This window comes from Aulonocara stuartgranti (genome assembly GCF_965226115.1).
Source record: "Aulonocara stuartgranti genome assembly, chromosome: 12".
Taxonomy (NCBI): domain Eukaryota; kingdom Metazoa; phylum Chordata; class Actinopteri; order Cichliformes; family Cichlidae; genus Aulonocara; species Aulonocara stuartgranti.
Window position 1 is genome coordinate 20,434,213 of NC_138948.1, and position 21,296 is coordinate 20,455,508.

Here is a 21,296-nt window from a genome sequence, read left to right on the forward strand (position 1 = left end):
TTTTTTTCTAATGGCGATAAATACTTTTTACTCTGAAAACATATTGTTGCACTTGTTTTCTGTACAATTTTTTTTTGCAAATTTAGATGTTCAATATGATTTTTGCAAACAGGAAGTTATATCAGACATTCGAACACTGCAAGGCAACCTGAAACAAGACGGGGCAGAAAACCGATCGGTTTTTTGTGTGATTTCCTGCCTCTTTGGAGCTAAAAGAGGCCATCCATGAGATACGTCATGAAATACACGAGATGTTTAGCACATCAGGACTTTGTAGGGTAGCTCAAATGAGTCAAAAAATATAGACCATAAACAAATGTCTATTATAGAGGCAATAAATGAATAGGCTGGTTCTCTGGAGTATAGACCTCTAATAAACTAAGCTTTTAAATACACATATTAACGTATTTTAACAGCCTCGTATTTGCCGTTTACCTTTTGCTGTCTGCATTCCAGCACTCGTTCCTTTGCTTCTTCTGGGTTTACGAGGAGTCCGTGAACGTGGCACATGTCTGATTGGGAAAGCAGTGGGAGGAGTTTTAGAGTAAGGTGTACAAAATGTTCAACGGGATTGAATCTGAGCTTAGACTGTGTGAACGCTTGAAAACAAGTTATTTAAGACCAGTAACAAATACGACAACCGGGACATGTTTTTGAGATCTTCGACTTAATTTTTAGGCTAACCGCCCGGGAATTAAAAGAGTAAACCAGCCCACGGATGTCCTGTTAGCTTCCCAGCAGAATGGAACTGGCTCCGGGATAAAGTGAATCATGTTTTGCGGTATTTTCTTGCCACTTTTCGTGGTGCTGCCGTGTGGCTGGCAGCTCACCTCGGGCTCAGAGCTTTTACGAAACGAGTCTGGTGTCCGGGTTGGAATGGCTGGACGTTGGTCCTCACCGGTGATGGCTGAAAACAACAACAATGATGAGGTCAGTGAAATGTTTTTCTTTGCTTTTGCTTGGAAATGAGCGTGTTATCTGTGAGTGCTGTATTTTATTATCAGGTGTTCGTCAGCTGCTTGTTTTCTGGTTCAGGTCAGCAAAGTTTTTTTTTTTTTTGGTTAGTTTTTTTTTTCACCTGTCACATGATTAGCGAAAGCTAAGGGCGTAAGTCAAGTTTGATCGCCTTGGTTCACATCCGTCAGTAAACTATAGACCCTCAGTGCAAAGCTGAAAAGAGCACTGAATGTGTGTGGTATACAGAAGGACCTCTGCATGGGTGGGTGGTGTGCTTTTTCTTGTTTTGCAGTGGATGAAAAACATACACAAAATTTGATCTGACATCTCATTCTGATTAGGGAATGTAGGTGTCTGATTTAAATCAAGTAAATCGAGCCTTCATGCCAAGCATAATACACACTGCAGTTTACCACTCCTCATCAAGACAGGTTTAGCTCAGGTAAAGCATCCCATACTCAGGACTCCCATCGGTCCACAGTTTTTGTGAAAATACGAAATACCCAGGGCCATCAGCTGTCACAAGCGGAAATGGTTAAGTCGGGATCTGAATTGAGTGAGCCTCATCCTCTAGTTTCTTTTTAAAAACTATATTATTTCACTCAATTCTTGACCCCCTTCGTCATTTTATTTGTTACAGTTTAGCAGTTTCACTCGTCACATGCAGTTACGCTGAAAAGGTATGCCATATATGTTGCCTTAAGGAAACTTGTATGGCAAGTCTTGTTTTTTACGTTTTCCAGTAAAGGTGAATTCAGGTGTCTGTTTATTGCTAAGGTTGTAGTGGTTGGCGTTGTACTAGACTGAATTTTAACGAAATGTGCAAATAATCATCTGGACAATATCAGTTTATCACAATCTATTTCTGTAAAGGTGATGAGTAGACTTGGATTGCATCAAAGTTACACCTCCGTTAGAGGTGTGTGTGTGTGTGTGTGTGTGTGTGTGTGTTTGATAAGACAAATTTGTTAATGTGGTCTCTTGGTATGCAGGCCCACTGTAAGCAGTGATCCAAAATTAAAGAGCTTTCTGGTGATTTGTTATTTATCACCTTATATCATGATTGCATGCATCTCAGTGCTGTTAGATGATGATGATGTTGTTGTTGTATCAAAATGTAGCGCCCATGTTCCACCTGTGGCTCAGGGGATTGGGAAGCTCATCTGTAACCGGAAGGTTGCCGGTTCGATCCCCCTGCTCTCTCTGTCCTGGTCATTGTGTCCTTGGGCAAGACACTTGACCCTACCGCCTACTGGTGTTGGCCAGAGGGGCCGATGGCGTGATATGGCAGCCTTGCTTCTGTCAGTCTGCCCCAGGGCAGCTGTGGCTACAACTTGTAGCTTGCCTTCACCACAGTGGAATTGTAAAGCGCTTTGGGTGCCTAGAAAAGGCAAATAAATGCAATCCATTATTATTATTATTATTATTACTTATATTCAGATGGATTTGTAGTGTGATTTCATTCATATTCAAATATATAAAGCCTAAATATATCTAAAAAGTATATAATGTATAAAGCCGGTTCAGATAGAGGGAGAGGAGGTGGTCAACAAGTACCTCGGGCTGTGGGTGGACAACAAACTGGACTGGTCATGCATCACAGAGCACCTGTATAAAAAAGCCCAAAGCCGACTGTTCTTCCTCAGGAGGCTGAGGTCTTTTAACATCTGCAGGAAGCTCCTGAGGATGTTTTACCAGTCAGTGGTTGCTGGAGTACTTTTCTATGCTGTGGTGTGCTGGGGGAGCAGCACAGCAAAGGAGGACTCATCCAGGCTGGAAAAACTGATCAGGAAGGCTAGCTCTGTGGTCGGCATGAAGCTGGACACTCTGGTGACAGTGGCAGAGAAAAGGACACTAAAAAAATTGCTGGACATTATGAACAATGCTGGGCATCCTCTGCACACGGCCACAAACAACCAGAGGAGTCTGTTCTTCCAAAGACAAGAACCAACAGACTTAAAAACTCCTTTGTCCCACACGCCATCAGACTGTTTAACTCCTCTCTGGAGGGGAAAGGGAGGGGAAACAGGAGGACAAAGGAGGGGGGACAACTAAGCTGTAGTGCCTCTTCACTTGTATTCTTATTCGAGGGATTAATAAAGTTTTATCTTATCTTAAACACAAAAATAAATGAATGGTACACTCACCTTCATCAGTCATTACGAAAGAGATGCACATGTTGTTGTTCCACTGTTTAAGCCACAAATGATTGCGTGAAAATGTTGAGCCATTTAGATAACTGTGTGTGTGTGTGTGTGTGTGTGCAGTGCGACTTGGTGATGAACTACAGCGTTGCAGACCGCTGTGCATTCGTGAAGAAAACACCAGACTGTTCAATGGAAGATGGCTTCATCAATTACCTTGAAGTGGCCTTCTGTCTGCTGCCTCCCAACCTCACACCACTCACCATCTCTTTCTGTGTAAGACTCTGAGTTATTTCTATATTATTTCTATAACAATTAAGCTGGGAGAGACCAGGTGGTATTATCCTTATAACATATTGGTCACCTTTTTACCTTGTGAGCTAAACCGTTTTTTAAATGTGGGTGAGAGGTGTTAGGTGCTTCTGTTTTTGGGCTTGGTTACTGTTTGTGAATCAACATAAAACTCACATGAGGAAGTAAACTTTGCTTCAACAGAACTAGGAAAACAATCAGCTTTTTGCTTTAGCTAAATGTGTTTTCATAATGGTGGATATTTTCCAGTTCCCCTGTTTGCAAGATACCCAAAGTCTTAAATGGGATTAACTGAAGTGTTTGGTTAAAAACAGTGTAAGTGAGAATCTGCAAATGAAACCTAAAAGAGAAATCTGTGGTCAGGGACAATATGACCAATGTAGTCAGTGTCATGTTTGTAAATGTAAAGGCACTCACACCTTTTTTTTTTTTTTTTTTTTTTTTTTCTTTTCTTTAAACAATAGTTTTTACCTCACAAACCAACAACTGCTGTCTTTTTTCTGCTTCTCCACAGATTATATGGCTCTTCTTTTTGTTTATTATTCTGGGACTTACTGCCTCTAAGTTGTAAGTGTCGCTGGTGTTATTCAACACACACACACACACACACACACACACACACACACACACACATCATGGTTTCAGCGAAATGGTCGTGCAAAGAAAAGTCACATGAGTGGAGTTTTCACTACTGTTTCACTTTTGTTGCAAGATTGTGAGATTTCCTCAAAGAAAGAACTGTTGCTTCTGTTTTTTGTTTATTTATTTATTTATTTATTTATAAACCTACCCACTTCACTTTACACACTACTGCAAAGAAGCTGTTGTGTGTTCAGTGAAAAGTATCTATTGAGACATAGCTTTTTTGTAAATTGAGGTATTAAATTATTTTGTTTTCTCAATAAGATTATTGAATTGTATTTATTTTTCCCCCTCTCTCCAGCTTCTGTCCCAACCTGTCTGCCATCTCCTCCAGTCTGCGCCTCACCCACAATGTGGCCGTATCCTTTCTCTCCATCGCCTGAACACTACCCATGGGCTGCAGTCTGAAGTTTCTGTTTGACCTCTTAGACTGTTAAATATTAGAATATACAGTCCTGGGCAAAATTATTGATCTACCTTTTTTTTGTTTCTTTTTCACTTCTTTGGAAGTGTGCAGCTATTTATTGAAATGTATGGAAATACAGACTAGAAGATGAGAAATAACTGAGTTTGTGCAATTCTACACTGCTCTAATAATGTTGACGCCATGAATACTTTTACACACAGTGGAAACCAATTTTTTTTTTTTTTTTTTTTTTTTTTTTTTTTCTATCAATATCACAAAAAACACTCACTCTACTGAAAAGTATCAGTACAAGAACTGGACTGAAAATGAGTGTAAAAGCAGCAAATGTTCAAAGAAATACTTAGAAATGCCTTCAAAAAGTCTGGAGAGCTATTGCTCAAAACCAGATTACGAGAAAGTCTGGCTCCTTGGAAGCCAAAAAATAAAGAAATAAGGGGAGGCTCAAAACTTTTGCACACTAATGTTTATATTATAGTTTCTGAGAAGAATATTTTCCTTGACTGCTGCCTGTGATCAGGGTGTGACATTTCTGGCTCTTGGTAATGGAGCTCCTGACATCTTCAGTGCCATTGCAGCATTTTCCCACCCGCACACAGCGGGGTTGGCTGTCGGAGCCTTATTTGGTAGGCACAGACTCGCGCACGCTCACACCGATATGTAAATAAATTTAAAAACGCCTTGAGATGTGACAGCCTGTTTGCCTTTCCAGGAGCCGGGATATTTGTTACTACAGTAGTTGCTGGCAGCGTGGCGCTGGTCAAGCCTTTTGCTGTAGCTTCTCGTCCATTTCTGCGCGATGTCATCTTCTACATGGTTGCAGTGTTTTGGACTTTCCTCATATTGTACAGAGGAACTGTGACGCTGGGAGAAACACTGGGTATACAGCGACACACGCACACATGGTCTTGCATTAATTATGCATCCTATTTGACCTCTCGATTTTTCTTTGTTGGTCTGGTTTTAGAAAGCTTCTCATTGAATTTTGAACAAATATTATAATTTTAAATCTTTACATTTGTTCTAATTTGCCATCAGTGAATCCTGACTAGACTCGACAGCTCATTCATTTTCACTTTTGTTATTCTGCTTCTGACTTTTGTCTGAGTGTCAGTCAGTGGGCTGTTAGAAAAATGACTTTTGTTTCTTACGAGAACCACACAAACATATTAGCGTAATTAAACACGTGATCATTAGTCATCTGTAGCCATAATACTCCTGATCTCAAACATGGCATGGTGGTAAATTTGATTAATTTGTCCTGAATACGACTGTGTGTGAGCCTTTAGTCCTCATTAGTTTTTACCACTAATGACAAGTAAACTTAACACCTTCTTTCTGCTCTTCACAAATTGCAATATCCTGTGAAATGTGATTGATCGTGAGCCAGATCAGCGGCTATGTCGTTGGTCTGGTTTTTACAGCTTAGGTGTGAAACCCACAGGGCCAAAAAGAAGAGGTTAATTAAAACTAGTCTTGACTAGTTTTAATTAGTTGGAAAACATGTCTCTGTGTGTGTGCTTGCTTGCGTGTAATGTTCATCATCCCTACATGTCTTTACTATAATATCTTTCTTTCTTTTTTCTAGGGTACCTTGGCCTCTACGTCCTGTACGTCGTGATTGTTATCATCAGTGCGTTCATTTACAACCGGCAAAAGTATTCTGACAACACGAGTGTCCAGAATGTTACACATGTTCCAGGTTGGATATATAAACACACACTCTTACACACAGACAAATAAAAACCACACAGTTCCAAGTGATGTTGTTTTTTTGTTTTTGTTTTTCTTTGAAGCAGACTTTCATTCGTCTGACTCATCAGATGATGACGTTCCCTGTCTGACAGGCAGGAGTATTCATCAGGAGTATGGTAGGAATGCAGCAGCCTCCATTTAAAAAAAACAAAAAACAAACAAAAAATAAACCCAAAAGTAAATTTACTGCAGCACATTCCTGAGTGACAGATCATAATTTACACCTGTGTGTTGCAGAGTCAGAGTATCGACCACTTCTGCCCTACTCTGAGTCTACAAGTCAGATCCTGCTGAGCTCTTTGAATCCGGTCGACAACCGTAGGTGGAGGAGGAAATCATGGAAGTGGAAAGTCCTTAAAGTATTCAAGGTACTGGTTCACAGACTTAAGTGAAATCCAGTCAAAACTTGTCTTTCAATGTAAATTAAAGTAAATTATTCTGTGGTTCTTGGTCTGAACCCATCAGACTCCTCTGGAAGTGCTGCTGCTGCTCTGTATCCCTGTGGTTGACCCTGACAAAGAAGACAGAAACTGGAGACGCCCCCTAAACTGCCTCCACCTGATCACTGCTCCTGTGGTGTGTGTGCTCGTCTTCCAGTCTGGAGCATGTAAGTGCTTAACATTTTACAACAGAAGCAGCTTGAAGTCCTAGTCTTAATCAAAATAAGCATATGATTAAATTATTTTCTTTTTAATTTATCAGATGGAAATTATATGATCCAAGGGCAGTTTCCCCTCTGGCTGCTGTTTCTCCTGCTGGGACTTTTTGTTTCTGCTATTGTCTTCTGCTCAACCAGCAATGACTGTCCTCCAAGATATCACTCAGTAAGTGCGTGTGTGAGTGTGGACTAAGTGTGTGGAGAATAAGGATGATGATGATGATGATGATGATGATTACTCCTTTTTGTAATACTGTAGCCAAGTGGGACAGTGGTGCAGTAGTTGGCACATATCAGTTTCAAGCCCCTCTAGCCCCCCCCTCTGCACCTGCCTGCTAATTAACACAAATTAAGTACAGCTGAGGCTGATGGATATCCGGTAATTGCTGGTTTTGTTTTAGCAACACTGCCATCAAGCTTCTAAGGTGGCTTAAAATATTTGCGTTTCTCATATTGATTCAAGATTAAAGCTACATCACAGGTCTTTACATTTATGCTATGATGATACTTGTTTGTAAATTTCTTGTCCTTCCCCTCCCCTCCCAGTTCTTTGCTCTTTTGGGGTTTGTGGTGAGTGCAGTGTTGATCAGTGCGGCGGCCTCTGAAGTAGTCAGTCTTCTGCACATGCTCGGGGTTGTGCTGCGTCTGAGCAACACTGTGCTGGGATTGACTCTGTTGGCCTGGGGAAACAGCATTGGAGGTAATGCTTAAAAACTTCATTCAGTATTTTTCTCCAAAAACATACTATATGTAACTTTAGTTGTTTAAAAAAAAATTGTGTCTCTTATTTTCAGACTGCTTTTCTGACATCACCATCGCTCGGCAGGGTTACCCACGGATGGCTATATCTGCCTGCTTTGGAGGCATCATTTTCAGTATCCTTGTTTTTGTGACTCTCTGTAAAACAACACCTATCATGCATGTATAAAAGAGGCTTTTAGTATCCTTGACTCTTACTTCCTTCAGACATGTTGTTTGGAGTGGGTTTAGGATGTCTGGTGCAAATGCTCCAAACACATGCCGACGTGCAGGTAATTTCCTCTAAGATGCAGCGTAATCTAACCCAAGCTACACGAGCCTGTTTCAGACACTATGAAGATAATAAGCCTTTGTTCTTGTTCCTTCTCAGGTTGAACCAGAAGGTTTGCTGACATGGATTCTTGCAGGATCTCTGGGTTTGTCTTTGGTCCTGTCCTTTGTCATCGTTCCACTGTGCCGCTTCCACTTGGGTCGGGCCTATGGCATCTTTCTCCTCATTTTCTATGTCATCTTCCTTATCATTGCACTTCTTACAGAGTTTGGCAAGATTCGTGTTACGTAGACCTGATGCTGCGGCCGGTCTGAAAAATTACAACTACAACTATTTATGCACTATTTTTTTTACAAGAATCAGCTGTAACCTTTGTTCCACTTGACTACTACGCACAGAGTTCCTGTGGTTGGATAATGAAATCAGGCGAGCAAAGTCTGCTCAGGGAGGACTGAAACGATTCACACTGTGCCTTTTGTAATTTGAAACACTGAATTGTCTCCATTAATTATTGATCTAAATGTTAATGACTTGTGCATGCTGCTTTGGGGTAATTAAATGATTTTGGTTTAATTTTTTTGGGGTGTATGTGCTTTCATTTTTTTCCCCTCTAACGTCTCTAAATAGAGTAAATAGGTAATTTTTACAGCCAGCAGTGTTATAATCCAGCAACATCAATGAACATCACAGTTTGACAAGTTCTAACAGTTTATTCAAATAAACTCAAATACATTACAGAATAAGAAGTTATATAAAAGTAAAATATTATAAGTCTGCTGAGACATTAGTTGAGGGAAAATGTCATAATTTGTTCAGTTGAGCTAAAAGGAGTATTAAGTGTTTATATAGTTCGGTCTTTGGAAAACTCAGTGGGTGTGTTAATACTGATCAGAGGAGTCGTTAAACTAAGGCATCAGGTTTAGATGCGTCATGGTTTACCATAGGGCACAAAAGGCCAACAGCAGTATATGCACACATAATATGGGAGTCCAGGCTTCCTGATTTTGCCTTTAAAGGAAAACGTTGGAATGACAATGTGCATGTTTCCCTAGCAAACTTTGCATTAATTGATGCTGTGAGGTCCAGTCTGTGAGTTGAGCTGAGGCTCTGGGAAGGGAGACAAGTCAGGCATGGGGCTGTCTGGATCCCGCTCCAGGCTTTGGTCTGGTTCAGGCAGGGCTTCCCTCGAATATTCTGCATACCACTCCTTAAGAAACAACACAGAAAAGACCAACACATCATGATAGTCCAAGTCCTGACATGGTATTCAGGATTACATCTTTAGTTTCTTACCTGTATCTCCTCCTCGTACATTTTCATGCTGAGGTCGCTCTTCGTCCTAGACCTGCGACCTAGGTACACTAAAGACGAGTGCTGCGCACAACAAATCAGGAGTAAAAATTAATTAGAGGGACTTAAAGAGCAGAAGAAGACGACTTCTTGCTGTTTGCGTGTGTTCTTACCCCACTTTTGTCCATAGTCTGTAAGACTCCCTGGAGAGAGCTGAGGGAAGACGATCCTGGGCACATCTGTTTGTACAGCTCGAGAGCGGCGAGAACGTCATCACGACTCACCTCTACTTCAAACACGATCCCATTCTCATCTACAGCGTGTACAAACACATTTAATTTAGATCCTGGCTAACAACTCTTAACCTGCATACAATCTCACACACACTCAAACCCACCCTCTGGATTTTCTAGCGGTTCCCGGTTCTTGCGACTGTAGTTCATGCGGAACACAAATGCATCTAAAATGAACGCCACGATAATGGTCATCACCACCTGCACAGACAAAACATTGTATGCAATATGGTTACATTCCCACACACTGATTCTTCAGTAGATTATGCAGAGGACAACATTAAAGTAAGACTACACAGGCTCCTCAGGGCAGGATAGAAACATTGAAAAAGGAAAAAAAAAGGCTTCAATTTGTCTCAGATATGCAAAACCTCTGAGTTTTGTTTTGTTCCTCTGTTCGCATTCCTACTCACCATTGTAACTATATAAAAAGTCATGAAGTACAGACGGCTCCAGTGGCTCGTCATAGACGTCACTCCTTCCTGTGAAAGAGCAAAAAGCAGTCAGACACCCGACGATCTGTGCTCAGGCTGCCGAGTGGCGACAGATTTTGAACCACAGATAATCTCACCATAGTGATGTACCAGTTGTTGACCACGGTCAGTTCAAACAGAGTCACTGGAGATAAACAAAAAATGAGTAAATGTTTTTAAAATTCTAGAAAACATAACGCACATGAACACACAACAGATGTAGATAATATACAAAGACAGAATTTTGACAAAAAGGAAAAAGGGATTATTACCAAAGCTACTGAGGATGTTGTTGAAGTTATTGAGATAATAGTAGCCCTCTTCCAGCACTGTTTTGTTGCCTTGTGTGTTGTTGATCAGTCTGTAGGAATCGGCCACTGTGCTCGTACTGAGAGGGAGAGAAAAAAGGAAGAATAAATTAATGAAGTAATGAATCGCCAATGGAGAGACACGACTACTCACTTGCAGCAGTTGGGGTAAACCACATCTGCAAAGAACTCCATTCCCACAATAGCAAAGGAATAGTAGAAGATGATTAATGTCAACCCTAGACTGGCCATCCTGGGGAAGAGCTCAAACATGGTGTCTAAAACATTACGATACCTCTGCTTTATCTTAAATAACCTGCAAAAGGCAACACACAGAAATTTGAATGTAAAATTAATTACTATTGCCATTATGTGCATATATGCTGTCACGTTAAAGGAGATTGAAAATCATACCTTAGCAGCTGAAGCGGTCTGAGAATTACAATAAAGTAGAACGGCTCCTTATCGAAGGCAAGAGCAATGAGGCCCAAGAAGGCAAAAACCGTCACAGAGAAGTCAAACCTGGACGGAAGAGCACAATGAGGATTACCAGCAAAAGCAGAGAAACAGGGTTTCATATCAGCTCAGAGGTATTTCTGTGATTTTCTTTTAAATATAAGTAGGCCTACTGAAAAACAACATGTCACGTTTAATTATTAAAGATTCCTAAAATTTCCACACTCAAATGGAGTCTGTTGATTTAGACATTGTTTGTGTTTAACAGAGTGCACAGTTTGAGTTTTGGATGCAGCACAGATTTGTGTTTTCAATGTGTGTTACTCACAGATTCCACCCAGAGCTGAAATAGGCAACTGGCCCCAAACCTGATATTTTCAATAACACTTCTACACCATAAACTGAAAGTGGAAGGACAGACACACAGTGTAAACGACTGTAATTAATCCTCGACACCTTATGACATTTTAATACTATCTGGACTTTCTATGTGGGGTGCAGGGTTTGGGTGGGGAGGGTGCCATGCAGCCTACTTACTGGTCAGAAAAACAATGTAACTCCAGGGAACCAATTTGGACCAGGAAAATCCACCTGCAAGAGGAGAGGAAGGTAAAACACCTGGAGTATTGGAACACATGCCTTAGTACTGTGCAAGTACTGTGCAAAAGTCTTGGGGCATTTTTTTAAATATATTGCCAGGAAATTAAGCGCAGTTATTCACTGGAACACATGTAAACATACGTGTATAAAGCAAAAACTGAGTTTATACAATTATAAAGAGCTTGAAATTCAATATTTGGTATGACCACCTTTATTCTTCAGCACAGCCTGAACTCTCATAGGCATAGGTCTTCAGGAATACTGACATTCAAAGCTCTTCTTTGGATGTTGGCTCCCTTTTAGTTCTGCTCTCCATCTAGATGATCCCACACTGCTTCAGTAATGTTGAGGTCCAGGTTCTGGGGAAGCTAACCTACCTAGGTAGATTAAACACATTGCCAATGTGTTTGAGTTCATTGTCATGCTAAATAATTAAGCTGTTGTCAGTTAGACGTTTTGCAGAATATACTGCATGATGAATCCAAATCTGGCAGTACTTTTCTGCATTCACAATCCTGTCAACAGCCCCAACACCACCGGCTGAAATGGAGCCCCAAACAATGAGAGTCTCCAACATGTTTTACAAATGGCTGTAGACACTCACTGTTGTACTTCTTTTCTGACTTCCTCTGTACATACTGACAATGATTTGACCAAAAATGTCAAATTTGTGTTCTTCAATCTATCAGACACATTTTCCACTGATTCAGTCCAGTTCTTGTGTAATTTGGCAAACCTCAGCGTTTTCTTCCCATTTCCCTTCCTCAAGAATGGCTTCTTGACAGCCACCCTTCCACTGAGACCTTTTCTGATGAGGCTTCAGTGAACAGTAGATGGATCGACTGAACGGCCAGATGCATCTCTCGGGGTCCTGCATCAGGTCTTTGCTGAATTTCTTTCAATTTCTTAAGGACATGACTTTCAGATGTTGTTCATTTGTGCTGTTTTTCATAGATTCAACTATAGAAATGGAAACAAGTTATCCCTTTCTACATCAGGGTGCTAGTAATAATATGCCTAAAGATAGAATATTAATAATTATTATTTTTCTGCTTAGTTGTCTTTTATGTGTAGACACAACACTGGTTCATCCCTTGAGTTAGGGGCCTTTTTTATCATTGAATGAGTCATAGGTCAGAGTTAAGCGGTTTATCAAACAACAAAAACATTCCACTGAAAACAGTCAGGGATGAGGACTGGCCTAAGTAAAAAAGCAGCCAATGTCGAAAGAAAAACTTTTAAAGACCTCCAGAAAGAATGGAGAACTATTGCTCAAAACCAATTTAAAATGACAAGAAAGTCTGGCTCCTTTAAGGCAAAATATCAAGATATGAGGGGTTCGTGACTTTTGCACAGTACTGCAGATTACGGTTAAAGATCTTACTATTCAGCTGGTACGTCTCCACAAGGATCCAAACACCGTTGATGGCCACCACCACATCTACAGTCACAAAAAAACTTTGATAAGAGACTTTGATCAGTATCACTGATAGCAGCTGGGAGAAGATCAATGATTACACTTACACATAGTATACTGAAAGGCCTTTGACTTCACAAGCAAATGGATACCTAATAAATTGGAGAGGAAAGTATCCACAATAAGGGATCAAGAGCCAATCTTATTTTGCCTGACAACAGAAGAAAAGAGAGAAAGAGAACTTTCCTTTGAAAATGAGGAAGGCTGTGTGTGGAAGATCATCAAACCAGTGTTCTCCACTGCGACGTGCCTAAACAACACACAGATTGACAGTAAATGTATATTTGAATCAACCAGAGGAGCACAAAAATAGAGCAGCTACACAGCAGAAATGTCAGGCTAATTACCTTCCATTTAAGGCCAGTGACCTCATAGAACTTATAAAAGTCCTGCAGGCTGCAACAGAACACACCACCATTAAATCAGTGACAAAGCAAATCAATGTAAAAGGATTTTCATTCTGAGAAGTGGAAGAGAGACAGTTACCTGAGCATGGGAGCCCCTGATGTGTTAAGAGCTTTGTAAGTGAGGAATCGGTCTCTTGCAGACATGCGTGGTCTGTAAAAACGCATCAGACCATCGAACTGCTTCAGAGACACACCCATCGGTCTCTGTGTAACACAGAGAAACATAAGAAAAGCTTAAGAAAACACCTGACAGTGTTAAAGAAAAAGGAAAGACATGTTACAAATAATAATAATAATGATAATAAAAAAAACAAAAAAAACAGGCCTACCTGACGGCTAACTAACAGCTGAAAGGCGTGGTCGATAGCAGAGCGTTTGTGAAGCAAGAGAGATTTAAACTTCATTTTCTCAACATCATTAAATGTATCAAACACGACCGCCAGGAGCTGGAGAGGGGGGCACAGACGGCGATGATGAGTAACTGGGAAAACTTCAAGCCGTGTGTATTTTCAATAGGACTCAAAGACATCTCAGAAATTGTGAAAAAAAACAAGCTTCTTCTACCAGGTTCATGATAAAGTAGAGCTCGATAGAGAGGTATACAATGAAGAAAACACAGGACCAGCGGTTCTTGGAGTATGCTGGCATCATCACATCAGGGAAACTACAAAAGTGAAAGAGAGATGTCATCAGATGCAGACCGAGTCATAAGATGCAAAAAAAACCAAAAAACTGTGGAAGCAGATTAAGCAAAAGTGGTAAAAGGATTTATGAGAAGCTCTAAACGTGGTGAGCACTGCTTACATGCCCCATGTGTAAAGATAACCAAGCGGCAGTAGTACGTGTATTGCCGTGCTTACTTTGCTGTGGTCAGCAGCACAAACAGGCTGACAAGGCTGTTCTCCATAGTGTTGAAGTACTGTGGTGAGAGGATAGGGTTCAAGACAGGAAATATGACCAGACACAAAACTGGCACAAAGAGAAGAACCACCCAAATCCCTGAAATGACATAACTCAAACAAACTCTTGTAAGTGAGATGGAAGACTCAACATACCGGATCAGAGGTGTTCGTGGAGAAGAGACAGAAGCCTGGAGGACACAAAGAGCTAATCAAATACAAACATTAACAAAAACAGCGTTTCCTCTGCTTGAATAAACAAGTTTAACAAATAGAGGACAGAAAATAATCAAAGTGTTTCTTTATGCACTCTTACCAAGAATAGCAAATATAACCATGAAGAAAAGCAGCAGCAGGAGGATGTCAATAAAAGGCGGGAGAGACTGGAAGATCTGACGCAAGTTTCTGATTGGATGAAAGAAACCTCGTCAGTGACAACTGCCTTGTGGGTGGCCACAATAGAAAACAAAAGAACTTCTCAGAAACATTTGTTAGTAAGATAGATGGAGCTGAAATCTCACTGAGTTTGTTTAATTTTGTCTGGCTTTACAAACCTACAGAGTTGAGTCACCGTTTTCTTTCATATGACAAGACTTTTACTTGGAGCCCGGGCGGGGACGACTAGTCTCTCTGTTCCCGCTAGTATTTTCCAGTATGCAAGTCAAATGTGTGCTCAATCAAAAATGTAATGTCTATTTTGTGGCAATGTCTTGGGCCAGACTGAATCTGTGTGTGTGTGTGAGTGTGTAGGTCATTATTTACCTGCGCACAGCACCACAATATCTACAGTCCACCAGGAATATTGGTCTGAGCGCTCTGGTCACTCGCATGTGAGAAGTTTGTCGGATCAGAACCACTATGGCCTCCACAAACTGTACCAGTAACACACACGTCTGTGCAAAGAGAGAAGACAACATGTACAGTGTAGGATAATGAAAGCTGAATCCCAAACTATAACATCAGATCTGCAGATAGCAAAGTTTAATCGCCTTTCTTCAGACTAATCCCTAATTTAGACGTCTGTTGGGAATCTTTGTATCACCTACGTAAGTGGTCAACGTCGTTGCTCACATTTATGCTTGTGTGTGTGTGGTGTGTTACATGTTAATTAGCGTGTGGTCCTGTCCCGATGTTTTATACGCGATGGTAACTGATAGAAAAAAAATTAAGTGCTGCAAATGTTTTTCCCTCTTGGGTCCTCGCTTTTTGTTGTGCTCAGTTCGTGTGTGTGTGTGTGTGTGTGTGTGTGTGTGTGTGTGTGTGTGTGTGTGTGTGTGTGTGTGTGTGTGTGTCTTTTCCCCAGAAGCAAACATATCTGTCCCTCTGTTTTCCCATTTTTTTGTACATTCCCTCATTTGAAGTCATCTGAGATTATTAGTAGATACAACTATGGTATGAATTTGAAAAACCCAGTTGACTTTCTTTTTGAGTTATCATATTCACGAGGTTTTTTAGAAAACATGACCTCTGACCGTAACTGAGATCCACACAATGTAACAGCAACCCGACTGCCACACACGCACAATAATTATGAAATTATTAACATGTAACAGTTACCTTAACCATTGTCCTCTTGTGCCGTATGAAGGTGTGGAAGCCTAACCAGCGGAGTTTCATGCATAGCTCAAATGCCACCATAACCAAAGCCAGCAGCTCCAGCGTGGCGTGGACCTGAATGACATCAAATACACAAGTTATAAAGGAAACTAGCCACTCATTAGTCATTTTGTTAGGTACACCTATTAAACTGCACATCAACACAAGTCTTTAATGAGCCAATCACATGACATATCACATGGTGTTTAGGCATGTCAAGGGAACCTGCTGGTAGAACTGGTGTACACAACATGAAAGCATGGATCCCTCCTGTTTTGGGGTTATGATTCATGATGCTAGTGGTGTAATGAGAGATATTTTCTAGGCACACTTTGGGCCCCTTAGTACCAACGGAGCATCCTTTAAACAAACCAAATTGTTGCTAATCATTTGGATGGCTTTATGACCACATTGTGCCCATCTTCTGATGGCTGCTTCTAGCAGGACAACACACCATGTCACAAAACTAATCTCAAACTGAGACAGAGAATTCACTGTCCTCAAATGGCCTCCACAGTCACCAGATTTCAATCAGAGCCCCTTTGGGATGAACTGGAGATTCTCATCACGGATGTGCAGCCAACAAATCTGCAGCAACCGTGTGATTCTATCATGTCTATGAGCAATTTTTCCTGCACCTTGATGAATCTGCAGAATTAGTACAGTTCTGAAGAGGAAAAGGGTCCAACCCAGTGTTACCAAGATGTAAATTAGAAAGTGGCCCGCGACTGTAAGGTAAAGTTGTGTTATTAGTTCATATTAGTATGTTAGCGAGTAGAGATTCACTCACATAGACATCCAGGCGCAGTGAGGGTACAGCAGGAGCCTCGCACAGTGAGAGCATCAGCAGCAGCAGGCCTGTCAGCAGCTCCATCATGTAGAACAGGTGGTTGTGCGCAAACAGGTACGCCGCAAGTGCCTTTGGGTTTCGAGGGTGAGTGAAGAACTTATCATTGTTCTCTCCTTCCTACACAGAAAATGTAAAAGTTACACATTTGTGCATACAAGTTGGCAAAAGTGATGGATGGATGGATATGAACGTTTCTAATTTTTTAAACAGCTTTAATTCCCAGAGTGTTTTTTTTTTAATTGGTTTTTCAATTTTTTTCTTCCACGGGAGACATAACAGAAAATGTTTTTCTGCACTTAATTTAAACTGAGCAGAACTCAACATTCAGACCAACGATGTAAAAAGAACTTCTCAAAGGCATACAAATGCGCAAGTGTGCTTACGGTTATTTGTACTTTGCAGCTCTTCCAATGATTTAAAACAGGCCAACCAAATCTAGGAGCCACTGCCAATTTTAGAAAGTAAAACATTCAGACATTGATAAGAGACACACAGATAAATATTGATTGACAGCAGCTTTCTTGTCTGATTTATCAGTGTTTATGAGTTTGTTCTTTGACATGAATTTTGCACTGGTTGGATATTCAAACATATAGTGAGAAAGAGAGAGACTTTAAAACAGGAATTTATTTGTAATAAAGATTGCTTCTTTCCCTAAAAAGAAAATTAAAAGCAAACCGACCAGTACTGGCCAACTTGGCATCTCCATCGTATCAGTTCAAAGGTTTTACAAATCAATAATCTACATTCTGTTGAATGTGTCGATACCATTATAAAAGTCAGATTTTTGCATAAACGCTGTGTATAAATCAACAAATCTGCCAATAATCAACCAATAAAATCAGTCGGGTAGAATTTTTACACCAATTGTGGCTTTTTAAAATACAGTTACAAAACCTTATGAGGTTATGTTTTTGTATCAGCAACAAGACAAAAACCCCATTTTTGGCAAAAAGTTCCTTTCATGTACATCAACACTGCCTTTGTATTTTATTTTGCACAGTTTTGCATGTTTATAGATTTATAACATCCTGCAGCTTTTCAGGATGTAAATATAGCTCACGGGGAGAGGACAAGGTCTAACTATCTACAAGTAATACAGTGTAGAAGGTATAATAAAACTATAATGTGATCATGTGAATGAGTGCATACACTAATAAATGCAGCAATGCTCTGGTTGTAAATACCTGCAGGTAGATGGCTGCCTCTTGGTAGTTCATCTCCCAGCTTTGTCGCAAGGACACATTTTGGGATCTGTAGTTTTGTGGGCCAGGCGTTGAGATCACAGCGTTGTTAACTACGTCATAACTGCCTCCTCCATCTGGAAGACAAGACTTAATTGTGAGTGTTCTCATACACCCCTTATTTATGTGAGTCACACAAAGGGGTATCCGCCTACCAATGCATTCTAGTTCTAGCTGTAAGGCAAAGGATGAAGTCACTACAGGGCTCTCGATATGCGACTGATCTTCACGGAAACCAGCTGCCTGTGTGTGCGAACTCTCCATTTGTCAGTCTGGATTCATCAGCTGTGTGACGGTATTAACATCCCTTACTTCCAAGGACCAAGTGTACATGTGTGTCCCAGTCACAGTATGCTGGTCTCGTTCCAGCATCAATACACATCTGGAGATACAGATGGCCAGACATTCCACACAGACCTGATGCAAACAACAGAAACCAAGTCACAAGTGGATCTGGATGAAATCCTTACAGATCCGGAAATATCCCGGAGATCAAAAGGACTCTGGAGAGCAGACCCCTTTTAAAATGATCACAGATGCTCTTGAGGTTCTGCACTTGTAGTTCTTTGAGAATCAGTTGCTTGTTTTGGAACAAAAGTCACACAGAAGAGTGATATTACATTTTTTGCCAGACTGAAAAATTACCTCCTCCTGACTCTGTGGCACAACATGAACCTTGATCCCAGTGCTGCCAGTCAGTAATAAAGTGTGCTTTCAATCACATCACATTTGCTATTAAGCCTCTGTCATACCACAAACAGGATGCAGGCACGAGACAGAAAAACCACAAAAGGAACTGATTTTGCAATACCAGACGACAGCGAGTGACTAACTTTGGAAGACACGAAACTCCTATGTTAGGGCTTAAAACACATAAACATAATATCGTATAAATTAAGTCAAGTGACCAAGATAAAATCCAGACAAAGTCAGTATTCAAACTCAAGCCTGGTCCCAGGTTCTTCCTCAAACAAAGCTGTCCCTCCATGCGGCTTTCTGCAGCTGCATACTTTACTCTGGCGCAAGTCTGTTGGGGTACTCTTCCCACACACTGTACATCACATATTTTCTCTTCGGGCACGACTCCTTAGAATCCAACGTGCTGCAGGTCACAGATGTTTTCTATCCACCATGACAGCAGCAGACTGAGCTGAAACGAGAAGCTTAAGTTCCAATCCAGTGGCAGCCTACCCGTTACTCTGACAGAAGTACACCCATCGTCTGCTGTGTACCACTCCGACCACGCATTTGTTTGAGAACAATAATACGTTTGAAGCTCCCAGTCAATAACACAGTGACGTCAGGCTCACATAAACAGATCCAGCAGTCATGTCTACTTGTCCCAGAAAAATAAAGGGTCCGGAACATGGGCAATAAAAACTAAATTCCTCACTTCTATCCAAGCATGTGATTTGTCACTCAAGTGATAAGAGGCAGCTTTATTTCATAGAGTCCAGGTTCATACTCCCTCTATTTCCAGAAGGCTTTGGCAGCAAGCAGGCAAGAACAGCAGGACTTGTCCCACTTGTACACCACTCCCATATATGACAGAAAAAACACTCCTCTCCTCTTCCTGTTCATGCCAGAGCTAGAGAAAATGATACTCACTCACACACACGCACACACAAACACACGCTACCCATATGCACCGGGGAGGGGCTGAGGGGCACACAGTTCTAAGCTGAGCCAGCAGTTTTTCAGATGGGTCATTTTGTAGCTTATATGTGAGGAAAACAAAGGCAGCAGGATTACTATGTCAAGCAGATGCACAGATACTCATACATGCTCCACCCACACGTGATCCCAGAGCCTGGTGGACAATCTGTTTTCTCCATTCAAACAGCAGAGCCTGGATGTGCAACATATATGCAGCTGACTGTCAACATTACAGCGCTTCTGACTGCACCAGTGCATTATGGTAAGTTAAAAAAACAACATTAACTCCATCTATAAACAGCTATAATAAAATAAACAGTTTATGCAAACGCTCCTCTCTGAATACTGTAGTGTACAGTAAAAACAACCATCAGAGTTCAATACTCAGCTGACATTTTATCTGGACTACCTTTAGAAAAGTATTGATCGAACTGTATTTGTTTAAATACCTGGTGTCAACCATCCAAAGCGATAAACAGCGGCACAAGAGAGATGAAGAAGAGAGTGCAGGCAAGGTGGAGTGGTTGGAGACAAGTGCCAGGGGTGGTTTGTGACAGAAGGACATACTGCTGAGTTATAAGAAATACTGTTCGCAGAAAGTCATCGCCTTATTTGTCTGATTAGAAGAGAACAGAACATACTGGAGTTTTCTGCCCCATCTCAGCAGGAGCAGATAAACAGGGAGCCAAGGTCGTAGCTTAGGCGCCGTGTGAGAGAAAGCATGTGATTGTTTAGGCTTTTATGATTAGGTGGGGGCCACTAGAGGCTATAAGAGTTTGATCAATGCTCCACCATTTTGAGATCTGATGCTGTCTGCGTACGGTGTCCATCTCCCACGCGTGTGATCATTAAAATCATCGTTTGAATCAACCCGGCCGGACCAGTGTTGTTATTGTGGTTTTTCCTCTTTCTCCATCCCCAATATTTGAATCCGTAACAGTTTACAAAATGATAGTGAGACCTGCTGCAATGTACAGTTTGGAAATAGTGGCTGTGACAAAAAAACAGAAGGCAGAGCTGGAGGTGGCAGAGTTTTGATTAGGAGTCACCAGAATGGACAGGATTAGAGAGGAGTATATCAGAGGGACAGATCAGGCGGTGGGCTTAGGAGACAAACTTCAAGGGGCAAGGTACAGTGGAGAGATAGTGGATGTATTTAACAAAGGATCCTGAACATGGAGCTGCCAGGCAGGTGAAAAGGAGGAAGAGCACAGAGAAGATTCAAGGGTGTAGACAAAAAGAGAGGGTTGCCGGGACAAAGGAGGATGTAGGAATAGGGTGAGATAGAGGGAGATAATCTGCTGTGGTGACCTATGAAGTGAGCAGCCAAAAGAAGAAGAAGCAGACTGAACCTGTACAGAAGTAGTGATTTAACTTATTGAATCTTAGAAACTTGGGTGTGTTGTAATTTTGACCCTAATAGTGTATTTAAAATGTTGGGGGTGAACAAACCCCCAACACCACAGCCTTCTTAAAGGTGGGGATTATTACACAGGTGTTACACAGGAGTGCATTAGTTTTGGCCGGGTGTGCTTTCTCAATGGGATCTGTGTATTACTTGTATGTCTACTGCGACAGCATTACAGTAGAGACACCAAACCACTTCCCCCGATCATGTTCCTTTCCTTGGTGTACATGTACATTGTTTGCATTGCTTGACTACAGAGGTATGTGATGATATCACTGTATAGACTTACTTTCGTCTCCTCTTTCAGGCTCCTCGCTGAGCAGACCACTATTTGCTTCGTCCCAGGTTAAGATGAGAGGCACATCGTCGTCAGTCTCCATGCTAGCTAGCAGATAAACAGACTGCAACCTGCTTGGA

General features: G+C 41.2%; 2 protein-coding genes across 4 annotated transcripts; one reads left to right on the plus strand and one right to left on the minus strand.

Annotated features, from left to right (window-relative positions):
- Positions 1–506: 506 nt before the first annotated feature.
- On the plus strand, positions 507–8,499 carry slc8b1 (solute carrier family 8 member B1). Of its 2 annotated transcripts, none has more exons than XM_082554613.1 (15): positions 507–930; positions 3,225–3,377; positions 3,928–3,980; positions 4,357–4,414; positions 5,000–5,105; positions 5,192–5,359; positions 6,068–6,181; positions 6,276–6,350; positions 6,472–6,602; positions 6,700–6,841; positions 6,937–7,058; positions 7,439–7,592; positions 7,687–7,767; positions 7,859–7,923; positions 8,022–8,499. In XM_082554613.1, exons 1-15 carry the CDS (start codon positions 772–774, stop codon positions 8,211–8,213), a joined length of 1,773 nt encoding a protein of 590 aa, XP_082410739.1. In that variant the 5' UTR covers positions 507–771; the 3' UTR covers positions 8,214–8,499. The 2 variants fall into 2 exon arrangements, with proteins under 2 accessions (XP_082410739.1, XP_082410740.1); XM_082554614.1 differs by having other exon boundaries at positions 6,279–6,350.
- A 113-nt stretch (positions 8,500–8,612) lies between these two features.
- Positions 8,613–21,276, minus strand: tpcn1 (two pore segment channel 1). 2 transcript variants are annotated; one of them, XM_082555830.1, is made up of 26 exons: positions 21,169–21,276; positions 17,759–17,892; positions 16,512–16,688; positions 15,683–15,796; positions 14,888–15,018; positions 14,442–14,530; positions 14,282–14,316; positions 14,087–14,145; positions 13,791–13,890; positions 13,556–13,672; positions 13,306–13,430; positions 13,167–13,215; positions 13,005–13,069; positions 12,867–12,910; positions 12,727–12,783; positions 11,280–11,333; positions 11,071–11,143; positions 10,701–10,808; positions 10,441–10,602; positions 10,251–10,366; positions 10,077–10,123; positions 9,919–9,987; positions 9,610–9,706; positions 9,386–9,525; positions 9,216–9,296; positions 8,613–9,129 (listed from the first exon to the last, which is right to left on the minus strand). In XM_082555830.1, the coding sequence occupies exons 1-26, from the start codon at positions 21,257–21,259 to the stop codon at positions 8,986–8,988; spliced, it is 2,478 nt and encodes an 825-aa protein (XP_082411956.1). In that variant the 5' UTR covers positions 21,260–21,276; the 3' UTR covers positions 8,613–8,985. The 2 variants fall into 2 exon arrangements, with proteins under 2 accessions (XP_082411956.1, XP_082411955.1); XM_082555829.1 differs by lacking the exon at positions 21,169–21,276 and adding an exon at positions 17,971–19,331.
- Between the last annotated feature and the right edge of the window lie 20 nt (positions 21,277–21,296).